The sequence below is a fragment of the Poecile atricapillus genome, chromosome W (assembly GCF_030490865.1).
Source record: "Poecile atricapillus isolate bPoeAtr1 chromosome W, bPoeAtr1.hap1, whole genome shotgun sequence".
Lineage (NCBI taxonomy): Eukaryota > Metazoa > Chordata > Aves > Passeriformes > Paridae > Poecile > Poecile atricapillus.
Genome location: NC_081288.1, coordinates 22,775,386 through 22,789,511, shown reverse-complemented (window position 1 = coordinate 22,789,511; position 14,126 = coordinate 22,775,386). Strand labels below are relative to the sequence as shown.

At 40.9% G+C, this 14,126-nt stretch overlaps 1 protein-coding gene across 1 annotated transcript in view; it reads right to left on the bottom strand.

Annotated features, from left to right (window-relative positions):
* Nucleotides 1-11,183: 11,183 nt before the first annotated feature.
* The window catches only part of LOC131592361 (thioredoxin reductase 1, cytoplasmic-like), a 36,156-nt gene continuing 33,213 nt past the window's right edge, over nt 11,184-14,126 (bottom strand). The window contains exon 15 of the mRNA XM_058863819.1: nt 11,184-12,874. Within this exon, the coding sequence (XP_058719802.1) occupies nt 12,812-12,874 (63 nt within the window). The 3' untranslated portion in view covers nt 11,184-12,811. The remainder of the gene's footprint in view (nt 12,875-14,126) is intronic.

The window sequence follows — 14,126 nt, the reverse complement described above, 5'->3', positions numbered from 1 at the left end:
GACAGCTACAACTTTACAGATATAAAAATTAATTTAAAATCAAGATATGCAAAAGTCCACAGCTCCTGAACTGGCTCCCTTCCATCAGCCTGGAGAGAAGGGAAAATGTCATTCTTGTGTAGAGAAAGCAAGAGTTGGTGTCTTGTTTGCCTAATAAATACAGGCAAACGCACAACACAGGGAACTAAGTCTGCAAAAGAGTTTCAAACAAGATAAAAACATTAAACTGCACATGCCACATGAGAGTTGTGGCAATTGTGATGGTAATTATTTTCGTGTTTCTTAATACTACTGCAAGATACTCATTTCACTAGCTATTATACTCAAAAATTGTCACAAGGCAAGGGGAAGCAGGGAATAGCTTCCATATCTATAATGTGATTACTGCCAATACATCAGTGTATGAAAACAAATGAATGCATTTTCCCTCAAGTACCAGAGCAAGAGCCTACATATCAAAACCATTTGACTTAGCCTTGTGAGGAGAAAATAAATGTTTAAAGAAATAGCACTGGAAGGCAGAAAAGCAGAATAACTTTATGGTCATTTCAAAAGAAAAGCAGAAGGCTCAGATGAGGTTATCTCTCACACCACAGTGGCTGTTCCTTGCACTAGCAAAGAAAGGAGCGGGAGAGGAGAAATACGTCCTATTTCTCCTTTTCTCTGCTTTTAATGAAATAATTTCCCCTGTGTTTTTATATAGGCTATAAATATTAAAACATGGCTGCACATTCTTTGCTGGAGGATCCTGGCAAGCTTATTGTGATGTTGCATAAGCTTGTAGCTTGGATAACAGATCCTTTCCTCCCCCAGCTCAAGTTACAGGGAAGGCATACTGAAATTAAGGCCCAAAGTTTGTGCTCTTCAGATGAGCCTGCTTTGCTTCCCTGCTTGTTTGGAGCATAAGGGGTTTAACTAAGGAAAGGCATAGAATTATAAAGTTAAAGGGGAAGAAGGAGAACAGCTTGATTGACTGAACCTTCAGACACTTTGGCTATCCTGAATTCCAAATATAGCAAGAATTAATGAGGCAGAACTGTACTTCAACATTAAAATTACCCAAAAATTGTTAATGCTCTATCACTGAACACCACACAAGAAACACAAGGCACGCTCCTGCATCCACCTTCGCACAGCCATAACTAACTGGTCTCCCTTTCAAATAGGTATGCTTAAACTCTGCTTGTGATGGAGCACGTGAGGGACAGGCAGGTGGACCACAGAGAGCAGCAAGCCAAGACAAGAGGGGATGGCAGTACAGAGAAGGAGAGCAGAAGAAAGTTCTATGAGTAACAACCATGGCTTGGTTCTTCCACATCAAGTAGGAAAGGCCACAAGAATGATATTTACCACCTGCTCATCATTTCTCCCGGTCACGTAGGGTATCAAGTATGAATCACTTTGCAAAGGACAACCATGCTTCCAAATCTAGACAGTTTCTGAAAGGACAAAAACAAGCAAGGCTGCACAATGGTAGCTTTCAGGCTGCTCTCATGTGTCTGTGAGCCTGAATATTCCTGGGTCTGCTTCGGGGCTCTGCTAACCAAGCAGCAAACAAACAACTTAATTTAAATTATTTTGCAAGTGAGGAAAGATACTTGTGTGCCTGCCCTAAAAACAATCCATATAATGTACTTGGAAAAGAGAAAAACCCAAAGCAAAACAACAAAACCATGTATTACAATTATAATTTCTGTATAATTGCATGTAATAAATTCTGATTAAAGCCAACCTAATGTATATGTGCACCTAGAGACCATAATCTTCACCTTCTTCCTGATACAAGGAGCAACCGAAGATCATCCTTGCAAGGGAAGAAGGGTGTGTAATCTTCATGCTTTTTTCTCCTAAATCTCATCTTGGTTAGTAGGTTTATTCAAAGCTTTTCTTGCTAGGATCCAACACAGCACCTTTCGGCATCAGTGAAAATGGTAAATAACTTTCATATTGATTTCAGTTTTCTGTCAATTGCCTCCTTACCATGGGCAGGTCCATAAGAGATAGGACCAGGAGGCAGTTCCAGAGTCACTGAACTCAGGCCTGCACAGCTGCAGACTAGGAGCTCTATGGAGAAAATATCTGTCCTTATCACCTATAAGGGACAAAATTCAGAGTCTAAACATGTATGTACATTTTGCACCTGAACAGTCAACAGCTGTGGTATTTAGACCCAGACCCAACTGAGTCCAGGGAAAAGCAATTTTGGACTAAGGGACAACCCAACTCTATTTCCAGTTACATCTGCCCAATTCATTTACTTTTCGCTGGATTGGAGAAATTGTAATGTTTGGCTTGTTCCTCATTGAACACCATGAGCCTGATACCAATGGCACAAATGAACACAGGCCCAAGGAAATAAGCAAGAAAGGCAACAGACACAATCTGTAGCAATATCAATGCTAAAGACTGTCCCGACATTTTCAATGTCAGATTCATTTGGATCATTTTCTTTAGGTTCCAGACCTGTGAAGGGAAGTGAGGCAGAGAGAAGCTGAGGAAGAAAAAAAGCTCTTACCATGGGTGGTTCATGACCTTGATTTGCAAAATCAGCCAGAATTCTCCACCTTTGCAATCCAATTGAGGTAGCATTCAGCATCAAAGATGGGTTTTCACATTTGTCACCATTCTGGATTTATCACTGCAGGGGAAATGAAAATACAATAATGAGCAGCCTACCCTGTAGCCTGAGAGCTAATTACGCACCTTTCTTCACAAAGTAAGCGGGAAACACATGAGCTTGGAAGATATCCACGGAGCAATTAAACACGCACTTGTCAACATGTCACGAATACTGTGTTTTTACAGTTGAAATGAAAACACAAAATGCCATCTGATTGAACTTCAGAATAATTAGCACATCACAGCACACAGCCACGACAAGTACCTGTCAACAGCTATCAGCACAGCAATGACATTTTCCACTGCGAATAATAATGTCATTTTCCACTTTGGAGTAGTAATGTTATTTTTTGTCTTTTCAAAAAGTGACATTGTTTATAACAGATACAAATATATCCTCCATAAAACACGATTTCATTCTTCAAAGTTAACGCTCAAACAGAATTATTTTGCAACCAAGCTTTAATTCCACATGCAAAAGTCAACGAACCTCTAATCCATGTCGTAGCTGGAGGAAGAGGAGGATGCAGTTTGTGGGACACTGTCTTTATTAGCCAATGTCTATTTACTCCCAGACCACTTTCTCTGTAAGCCAAGCTTCATAACCAGTAATGCTCTGGACTTGTACTAAACCGGTGATTTCTTCCAGGAAACACACCAGTAAAAAAAATATCCCACAGTCAGGTACTGTGGGTGGTTTTCAGCAGTTTTCAGGCAAGCTAATAATGTCAGTTTTGATGTGCTCCCAGAGTAACTTGTTAAGAGAAAGGTAAGGAAAAGTGAAAAAAAAGTTTCTGTAAATTTTTATTAAAGTTTTTAACTGCTCTACTGGTCTGTTTTCCCTAAACAAGTTGGCTATTAATAGATGTGATTTAAAATGCAAGTTGAATTGCACAGACTGGCACACTCATCCTTTTTGGGTGGCTGTGTACAATTTTATGCTTGTTGACTATGCCTTTAATTAACAAGTCATATGAGCTGTTTTATGTCTTTACAGTCCATTTAAAGAAGATTGTTTCTTACTAGCAACAACAGACTGGAAATCTTACAAGGACAAGCTTTGAAAGAAAATCTGGAAGAAATCAGTACAGTGACAGCCTTGAGTACCCACGGTAGGGCAGGACTGGGCAGAAGTCAGATCCCTTATCTGATGTAGCTGGAGTGAAATCACTGTGTTGATTTTCCTGATGGATGATGTGAGTTTCCAGCTTGCAGCACACCGGGCCTTCTTCTTCCAACCTGCCTGTGCTCTGAAAGAACACAGCACAGGGAAGCACCATGTGGAGATACTGGAGTTGGCTCCAAGAGCCTGAGGCTTGGGTGGCAGCACAGAATAACCGTGCTGGCTGAGCATGCTGCCCAGGCTGAGAAGGAGGGAGGTAATTTAGGGGGAGTATTTCTGTGTGATGCTCTGTTGTGACACATAGTTTTGCCTTAAATGAGAGGTAAATCAATTCCTGTAGCTATTTCTAACTTGACTTGTCTGCCCACTAGAGTGACAGCTTTTAATGCCAGCTGGAATAAGATTGGTGCCATCACAACAAAAATTCTCAATTTATATTAATAGGATTAAGTAACTGATCCATGGAGATGGCTCATCTCCACTCAAAGCAGAGAAACCCTCCTCCACAGAAATATGTATCATTATATCACGGTCCAGAGAAGTCAGTTCTGTCAAGGCTTCACGTTCCCTAGAGTGGGATTTGTGTCTTCATGATTTTAGCCATTAAAAAGGTGGTTTCTCATCTTAACTTATAATGATGGCTTCTGCTATAACCTGTGGAAAGATACCAGTAACTGCAGACAGGAAAACATCTCTCGTGTCCTAGGCACTTGCATCTTCAGTTTCCAAATTATGCAGAAAGCACAGGATGACCCAGAAATTTGGACAGCCACTGGTACCATTGTATGCCAAGCCAGCTTGAGTCTTGGCTGACACTGGAATTAACATAAGTAACAAAAGTAATACAAAAATGTGCATTATGGACAGCATATAAATGGATTCAATTTCTGACCCACCTTAGTGTGAGAGAAATCCTCTCCCAACTGTGGAAGTTTTATACCACTGGTGCCATTGGAGGAAAAAAAGCAGTTTTGCAGAAGAATATTTCAGACCCTTAGTACGACATTCTACTAAATGACACCGAGTATTTGCTATCGTGTTTGGTGATTAGGAATGAGCATGGATCAGGTAGATAGCTAATTCTCTGTGCTAAATTCCCACACCATGTAAAATTCAGATGGAATTTTATTTTAAACGTAATGACAAAGATCTTCAAGGGAAGACGTATCTTACTCTCTCTATCCCCCTGAGCACTAATCCATAAATCACTTCCACCCACTGCAAGGAAAGGGCCAAATGCTACCAAAAGACTGCATCTGTGGAATTTTATGTTCATCAGTGAGTATGAGAAGAAGTCACAAGTAAACAAGCTGTTGAAATTTCTGACACCATACACAAATCTGCAATGCCCCCAGAGCTTCTATAGTGACTGAGTTGTTGTTGTGTTGCTGCCTGATCTGCAGAACAGAGATGGCCAGCCCCACCACAATCTGTGAACACTACCACAGTCTCTTAGAAGCTGTGGGACAGGGCTGCCACCTCCTTCACTCTAAGTCACTGAGAAAACTTGAGTGGTAGGAAGCCAGCACTGAAGAATGAGAACCTTTGCTCTACATAAATGTGCTGATTACAGATGGGACTGTAATTGCAAGCAGCAGAGATTCCCTGTTTGGTTTTGATTTCAGAGCAGTGCAGATGTAGAGATTCATGCCTTGGGGAGAAAAGAAACTTTTGTGGAAATTTTCAAACAAACCAATTACTGAGTCCCTGTGCCATGGTCAGTCATTCTGGCTCTACAGAATTCATTCACAATGTCCTGGAGCTGCAATGAGTAATATTGCCAAGTCTAATAGCTTGCTTGCAAACCACTATGAACTGAAAGACAGTAAATCATCCTTAAAACTAAAATTACCTGGGGATCTACTGGAAATTCACCAGTCAAGTTTAAGAAGAAAGTTCTACTCCACAGGCATTAGGCAGTGAATTTTGCGTTTGCTGGAGGTGAGATGGACTGAGCTGGTGTGTGAGATGAGTTCTACCAAAAGAGCTGACCCTACTCTCCTGTCCTCCCATTCCATCGCTTCCTCTACTGCTCATCTGGCTTCTTGGTGAGCCACTTCAGACCTCAGACAATTATCCCTGGGGAGAAGAAAAGAGGGCAGAACACAGCCCCACATTAATAATTTCTATGTTCTTTTTCTTAAGCAATTTAATGTTTTTGTTTGTTTTGGTGGGTTTATCCTGTTTCAGGAAAGGAGAGAAGGTCTGAAAAGAAAACCTACCAAACTGAAAAACAGATGAATGCAGGGCCAGTTGGGGAGAGCTCCTTTCTCCACAGAACTATGTAAGCAGTGAGCTCAGAAGGTAACTGAGCTTGCAGTCTCCAGTACAAATCACCCTTCAGAAAGAATTATTGTAATTCTTCCGTGTCCAGAGGGTTTGGTGTCATCAACCAGGGCAGGTGCAGACACATGGGGGACTCCACAGCAGCTGTGCATGAGAGAATTCACATATAAGAGCAGTGTTAACAACTCTCTCAGCTGAAATATCTTAGACAGGATAATGTCATTTTTACATACCAGAGACATTGATTCAGCTCATGGCACCACTGGAGGAGAACTGAATGTTCTTCAAACAGCAGTATGAGCACACCTTGCAATATCTGCATAGTACTAGAACCACTCTGAAATGGAGACAAAACACCTTAATGTAAACTGCAGGTCTAACTACTTCACTAAAAAATGATTAGTTAAAGGTTATACAAGAAAACCCATATTGGATATATAGTGATGTTTCGTGTAGGATTCCTGCCCAAACTTCCAGCACTTGGAGGTGTAAGGGCATCCTGCACCATAAACTACAGTCAGATTTTACTAACCCCCACTCTGTATGTGAACAACTAATCTCTTTTTCAACATAGGTGTATTTTAAGATTATAACATACCATGACAGTGACTTGCACTTAGTTATGTGCAATGCAGAAAACCCCAGCCTTCCTTGACTGCTTCCTTGAGCCATATCTCTTCTCTGGTGTGAAATGATGAATCCTTGCTCCTTGTTTGCCTTTCCCACAAGTTTTATGATTTTAGGACTGCTAAAAACATGTGCTGGGAGAACTTCGCAAGGCAAGTCTAAAACAACAAAAAAGGGAGAAGAAAGACAAGCAGATTAAAGCAAAAGTAAGTATGTATCAACTCAGAGTGTTGAAGCTCTGCAACATTTAAATAGCTGTTGGTACCATGCCTCTTGTTCTAAGAAAATCAGTAGCACTTCACATTTCCTAAGTGCATTGCTTTTCTTCTGTCTAATTTGTAGGAGGCAGCTTGTCTAAAACAGAGGCACTATTTTAAGGTGCTTTATGGCAACTTCCCCTCTGGTTTTATTTTCAGGCTGCTTTGATTTCCACCGTGACTTCACCTGCAAAGGTACTTCACAGTGATGGTTCATGTATGCATCCCCAGCCTAGTAAGAAGTCTAACTCTTGCTTTGACACACATTTGTAATTTTTATCTTCCTAAATCAAAAGGCATACATGCACACACCCCAATATACTTCCCATCAAGTGTCCCAGCCTAACAACTGTGCTTTAATTGGCCCCAGGCATTAAAAAGAGCCCAAGAGCTGTCTGAGCACTGAGCTGTGGCTCCCATACATTTTCTATTGTTTCCTTTTAACACTGTACCTCAGATAGCAGAGTAATAAACATAGGCATGAAACCCATCAGACTCATTAAAATAACACGTTTAAAGGGGTTAACAGCATTACTGCTTTGCTTCCTCTTCTGGCCCTGCAGTAAGAGCTGCTCAGAGTGCTCAGGAGGGATCTGCAGAAATAGCCTTGACATGCTGCCTTCACTCCTCTCAGCTCTGGAACAAGTTCTGCTTATCAAATGTCCTCCAGAAATAACCTACAAGTCCATTGTTGAAGCCCTCAGGGAGACTACTCACCTCAGACATGGACACCTTTCTACCTTCCCTGGGTTGTAGCTGACCCTCTTCCAAGAAATTGCTGCTCCAAGAAAAAGCCAATGACTCCACAGTCAGGATTACCTGTCCAACTTCAGCTACCAAAAAAAAAAAGCTGGAGGACATAAGCTTTAAATGTGCAATAAGCATCACTTCTGGCACGTCATGTTGGAGTGACCAGTGCAAGTTTAACAGTTTAATACAAGTGTAAGTCATTAATTTAGTATGGTTATTTTTAGCAACTGTAGAGCTAAGGAAGAAATGGTGCTTGCAGAGCCAAGAAAAACGTAAATAAGGGTGGTGTGGTCTCTCTGTATCCCCCCCTTTCTCTGGCACCCTGGTGCTGACCTGCCATGCCCTCTTCCACACACAGCTCCATCGTAGTCCCCCACACCCCAGAGAAAGTTAAAGCAAGTCATGAGCTTGTATTTTCAGATACGCTGGTGGTGTTGGGTCCACCAGACAGCTCACATCATGCAGTTTCTCTCTCTACATCTTCCCTCCTTCCATGATGTAGCAACCCCAAAATGTCACCCAAGAGAAAATTTGGCTGCAAAGACCTTGAGTTGCCCCATCCCACAGTTCATTTATATGTCCATGTGTATATCTGTACATAGATACAGATATGTGTAATTGTGCAGAAGCTGCAGTGTATGAAAAGCTACTCTAGGTCAAATCCAAAAGCAAGTCACCACTTTTGCCTACCTCACATCACACCGCATGGCATATGCACATTTCTCATCATGGGTGGTCAATTTACACTGACATTAAGAGGGAAAGCACATCTTCAGGCTAAATGTGTTACCATGTATTTTTGAAAGCAAGTGAAAAGGCAGAACTCAATTTAGTCTGTGCCTAACCTAGGATAAAACCTATTTTCAAGGAAAGAATCACTTGGTGAGACAGGTATATACAGAGAAAAGAAGGATCTAGGGTTTAGCTGCAGATTTGTCGGTATGTGCCTAAGTCAGCTTCTGTTGGAGTCTCAAGAAGGGGATGGATACTTCTCTGAGTTCATGATGGCCAGTTGCAGCAGGGGATGGGCACACTAAAGGGATCCAGCCACAGCACGGCCTTCCTGGCAGAAAAGCATCCCTTGCTGGCACCTGAGGGTCAGCCAACATCATGGGGCAGGTCAGGAGTCACCAGCGGTGCTGAGCAAGGCCAGTCACACGGGGGAAAGGGGAAAGTCATGCTAGGGGAAAGGGAAGCCCTCCCTCTCTGTCCTGATATACACCCCACTTTGTGTCACCTTATTTCATGATTTTAAGATGCAAAAAGGCACTGGTAGAACTCCCTCAGACAAGTCTGTAACTAGGAAAATTTCCAGCTTGTAGAAAAAAAAGACATAAAAAGGACTATTGAATGAAAAAGAAATCATATGTCTAATGTCAAATTCTGCACAACAGAACATGGGTCAGGAGCATTTGGCAAATAAAAGGAAAACAAACATATTCAGATCCGCAGGCTCCCACCAACCCTGCAGGATGGGCCCATCTGAAGGGCAGTCCCTCACTGCAGAGGCTCTCCGGTGTTTCCCAAGTTCCATGGAATCTTGGGAGCACTCTCAGCATTACCCCCCCCACCAAGCCCTCTGCTACCCATCACAGCACAAATGGTTGCCTTCAGGACAGAAACATTTCAGAAGCATTTTGCCATTTTGTGCATGAAGAAGGAAGGCCAGTGGCATGGCAGATCCCCTCGTGCCTTCTTTCTAGGATTTTTGTTTATACTTTTCAGGTTTAATTTCTCTCTGGAGGCCAAACCGGCCTTGGCAAGAACAGTCTCACACATCCCACACTGAGGACAACTGAGCAATCAGAAAAGCTGGTCATCAAAGAGAAAGGGCTTCTGAAACTTCACTCTCTGCAGGGCTGACATTTTCCATGAACATTTATACCCTGTTTTGACCTGAGAGGTGTCTATCAAGTCTTGTGTAAAAGACTCAGCCATCTGGTTCCTTCTGGCACAGCCAGAGACAGGATCAGTAACAGGCTTTGTGAGTGCAAGGTCATCCCACACAGCACAGCAAGACACCAACCCTGTCATGAAATCTCCAGCATCCACAGCATCTCCGGGAAATCCACCTTGTCTGACACAGGTCCTGCCCATCTGACAGCTCTGCAACAAGGGAGCCTCCTGCACTGGGGCTCTGGGCAGGCAGCAGGGCTCAAAGGAGGGAAGGTGGGATGCAAGTTGGAATGCAAGACTTACAGCAAAGTTAGGATTGCTTAGACAACTCATGCCAAGGGGAGAGAGATAAAAAGGGAATGAACAGCTCAGGCAGGGGAGCTTTAGGAAAGAAAAAAGGGAAAGAAGAAGGGAAAGAAGGGGAAAGAGAGAGGGGAAAGAGAGAGGGGAAAGAGAGAGGGGAAAGAGAGAGGGGAAAGAGAGAGGGGAAAGAGAGAGGGGAAAGAGAGAGGGGAAAGAGAGAGGGGAAAGAGAGAGGGGAAAGAGAGAGGGGAAAGAGAGAGGGGAAAGAGAGAGGGGAAAGAGAGAGGGGAAAGAGAGAGGGGAAAGAGAGAGGGGAAAGAGAGAGGGGAAAGAGAGAGGGGAAAGAGAGAGGGGAAAATCCTGGTAACTGTCTGTGAAACTCTATTAAATTCCCTGTTCAAATCTGTTAAATTTCCTGCTAATGTTTGTATCTGTAGTATCTGAGGATGATACTAAGACTCACATAAGAGCATCCAAAAATGTTAATAACAAATAAATATGAGCAGAACATAAATACTGATTAGCTTAGTAAATTTTCTAGTATGTGCTTCCAAAGCATACAATACCCAAAGTATGCTTAATTTGATAAAAACCCAGAATACCTAGCTTTGGCATTTAATAAATACCTATGTGAAAATATATTATATACTATAATATAATCCTATCATCATGTACAGATGACATAAATACACAACAGAAAACGTCTTCCTTATGGAGAATTGATAGAAAAAGCGCTATCAATAAAAGTCTCACAATTCTAAATTTAAAATAAAAATATAAGTAATTAAACCAAACACCTATGGAACTGTAAGCAATTAGTGTAGAAACATGCATCATTAATTGATGACATGAACAGTAAGAATAGATATGTGCAGGTCCAGCCTTGCAAAGCCAAGCTCATACATATCTTTATTTCCTCCAAGAAATAAAGGATCCTGATCTCCAGGAGCCGACTTTCTTACACACCTGCTTGAAAATGCTAAGATCCATGTGCTTAAATACAAGCAGCTACACTGCCCAACAGCCCAACTACACTCCTGGGTTTTCAGAAGTTACATGGATGGCAGCTGGTGAAAATAGTGAAAGATTTTTTCCTAATTATCTTTTATTTGTAATGATCTTTTATTTCTAAGTATGTCTTTCTCAAATGTTTAACATGTAAAACAAATGCTCTGTTTTTCAGAGAAAGATCTACCTTCAAAATGCAAGAGACAAAGGCAAATCAAGCCGGGTTTATCACGGTGCCCTCTTCTGGCCCATGAAAAAATATTCGCCTTGCTGTCCCCCGGTGTCTGCTTGGAAGAGGCATCAAAAGGAGAATCTGCTTGTGCAAATCGGTTTATTTATTAAACTGGCCAGAAAAATACCATCACAGACCATTCTAGTTACCATACCATACAAAACACGTTTAAAAATCCTTCAGTTATGGGTTTATAAAAATAACTCACAACACTATTTTAGAAATATCAGTAGAAAAACCAGAATTTGTTACCAGGTAGGAATTTAGGCATAAGGCATTCTGCCCACAGGGCGGGGGAATTCACCCCCTGTTCACACCGCACTACCGAACTCCCAAGAACCATTTAATAAAAGTAATCCAAACATTTCTGCTAAAAGAGAGGGAAATGGAAAAACAGATCAAAAAACATATTCATTTCCATTACAAAGAGACATTTTTGCCATTTCTTGACAAATAAATATGCAGCTTATCCAACACAGGAGGGAAGAATCTGGTATTTCATTAAAACCTCTGTTTTAAAAGTATTGTTTTCTTAATTAAATATAAAACATAGCACACATGGAACTAAATAGAACTTTTAGACCCTATCTACACAACAGATTTTTCACTATTGGTTTTTGGAGTTTGGCTGGAGGGTTTGTTTGTTTGGTGGTTTTGAGGGGTTGTTGTTTGGTTGTGTATTTTTTTCAATTCTAAGGGCTCACTAATCTCCAGGAAATCTCAATACTTTTGTGTTCAAAGTGGCCAGTTTAGACCTGAAACAGTGCAGCTTATGATAGGTCACCTGGAAAGAAAGAAATTTACTCAAATTTAATGAAGCTGCACAAAGTTCTTGGAAGTACAATTCATTCAACACTGGAATTCTGTCAGCTCCAAATCAGATTCATTATAATCACATAAGCTTCAAGGAGAGCTCACATCTGTGCATCACATCTGCGTTATATGCATGATTTCAGGGAAGAAACACAACTGTCTGTATCAAAAGGTCTTAATAAATTATTTTCCTTTCTCACTGAGAATAATGTTTTCATGTATAAGGCTTTCTAAATAAAAAGTCACAATGGAGCCAGTTTGGAAGGCAAGAAGTATGTTATTTTAGGTGGCACTAAACTTTTTCCCAAGAATATTTTCTTCCTCATGATCCAACAAGTAGAACTCCATAGGCATGTGAGCTGGAAAAGTGCATGCTCATGAGGAGACCTTCCATTTGCTGTGTCATGACCCAGACACAAAAGGAGCTGTTTTATCTCAATTACAATTACCTGAACTTGGAGAGGATTTTTCCAAGTTGGGAAGTTCTTTGTTCTAGAAAGAACTAGAAAGGAATGCTCAGGAAAGAAACTAGAGAGGAATAAAGCCAAACCAAAACAGCTGTTGTCCAGCTGTGCTAGCAGTTCTTCCATCACTGCCCACCAGACAATGCAGGCTTCAGGCTATGACTTCATGAAAGCATTCATTAAATGCTCTGCTAATCACCAGCTCAACAGTCAAGATTCCCATTGCATTGCTAATTGCCAGCCAGGCACCACAAAGTAACCAACTCCCACAGAGCTCTTCTCCTTAGGATGATGGAATGTCCAGGTTAAGCTCTACACATTTCTGCAGGTGTCCAAGGGCCATTTCCCCCAAAACCTTCGTTCTGAATTGCAGGAGTCAGACACTGTGATGGAAGTCAGTCTCTGGCAATAGCAAGAATGGGGAAATTTAACCTCAGCATCCACTCACAGTTGTGTTTCCACCAGAACGCTTAGTCACAGACAGGGTGGTGAATACCTTGAGACAAAAAAAAAAAAAGAAGACCCTTAGTATGGCTAGATTTATTTTCCTGGAAGGTTCATTTAGGCATGATGCTCAAAACAGCAACCGTTCCTTAAAGCAAGAAAATAATACTGAAAATCATACATTTAAACTCCTTGCAATTAAACAGCACACACCCATACAAATAACTTTTGTTTTCCTCACTTAGCTTATGTTCTTCCTTTTACAGTGGAAAAGAAAGAATTAAGGAAGTCATATGACTTTATACCACCTCTCGTCTTAATGTTCCTAAGTTTTTACAGTGGGAACGAGCTCAGCAATAATAAACTCCAGTACACCTAATGAATAAGTGTCTTTATGGCTCAAAGAAAACTTCTTTGTTTGGGAAAGTAAAGTTAACTCAAGGCCTGGGCATTTGGAGAGACTTTTGCCTTTGTGCCTTTCTAGACATTATAGAAATGTGGAAGTGATTGCTGATGAAGGCATTATGTCTGGGATCTGTGTCCTCTCAACAATAGCAGTGAAAACACTGAGTAAAACTGGTTTGAACAATTTCAATCTTTACTGCTTTCAAGTCACTTTCATTAAGAAAGCAACATATATATATATTATTCCTAAATAATTATTGTAAAATTAACAGATTAAAATTTCAGAAGGAAAATTCTACAAAAACTTGTTTAATACTGGTACTTTACTATGCAAATAATTGCATGGTTTAGCATACCTATACCACAGAAAGGAAAAAAGGAAATAAAAACCACTGCTATCTAAATGCTTCAAAGTTGCAATAATTAGTTATCTTCAAAGCCATCTCTCAGGAAGAATAAACTTAGCATAGAATAAAGTACATACACATTTCAGCTATGCAAATAACACTGAAGTATCTAAAGATAATGGGGACCAGAAATACCTATATTTCTCTAAGCAGAAGCTTTGCTGCTAGCAGCTCTTCAGAGAACCACATCAATAAATTATAAACCTCTTCCATTTTCCATAAGCATGTAAAGCATTATACACAAACCAGGAAGACAAATGCATGCCTAATATATATGGCAGAAGAGCAGTGAGTTATCTAAAATCAAGTGCCTGTCTTGAGAGAGAGGTTTGAAGACTTTATTTCTGATCCACAGCCTCACAACATATGGGAGTCTTCATTTATTGTTATTTCACTTCAAAAGATCAAGATTAAAAAGCACAAAATTTATCTGCTTTCCTCCTGGCCAGACTGCAAGCTCCAGGTGTGGGAGGGGACCACACTGCTCCCTAG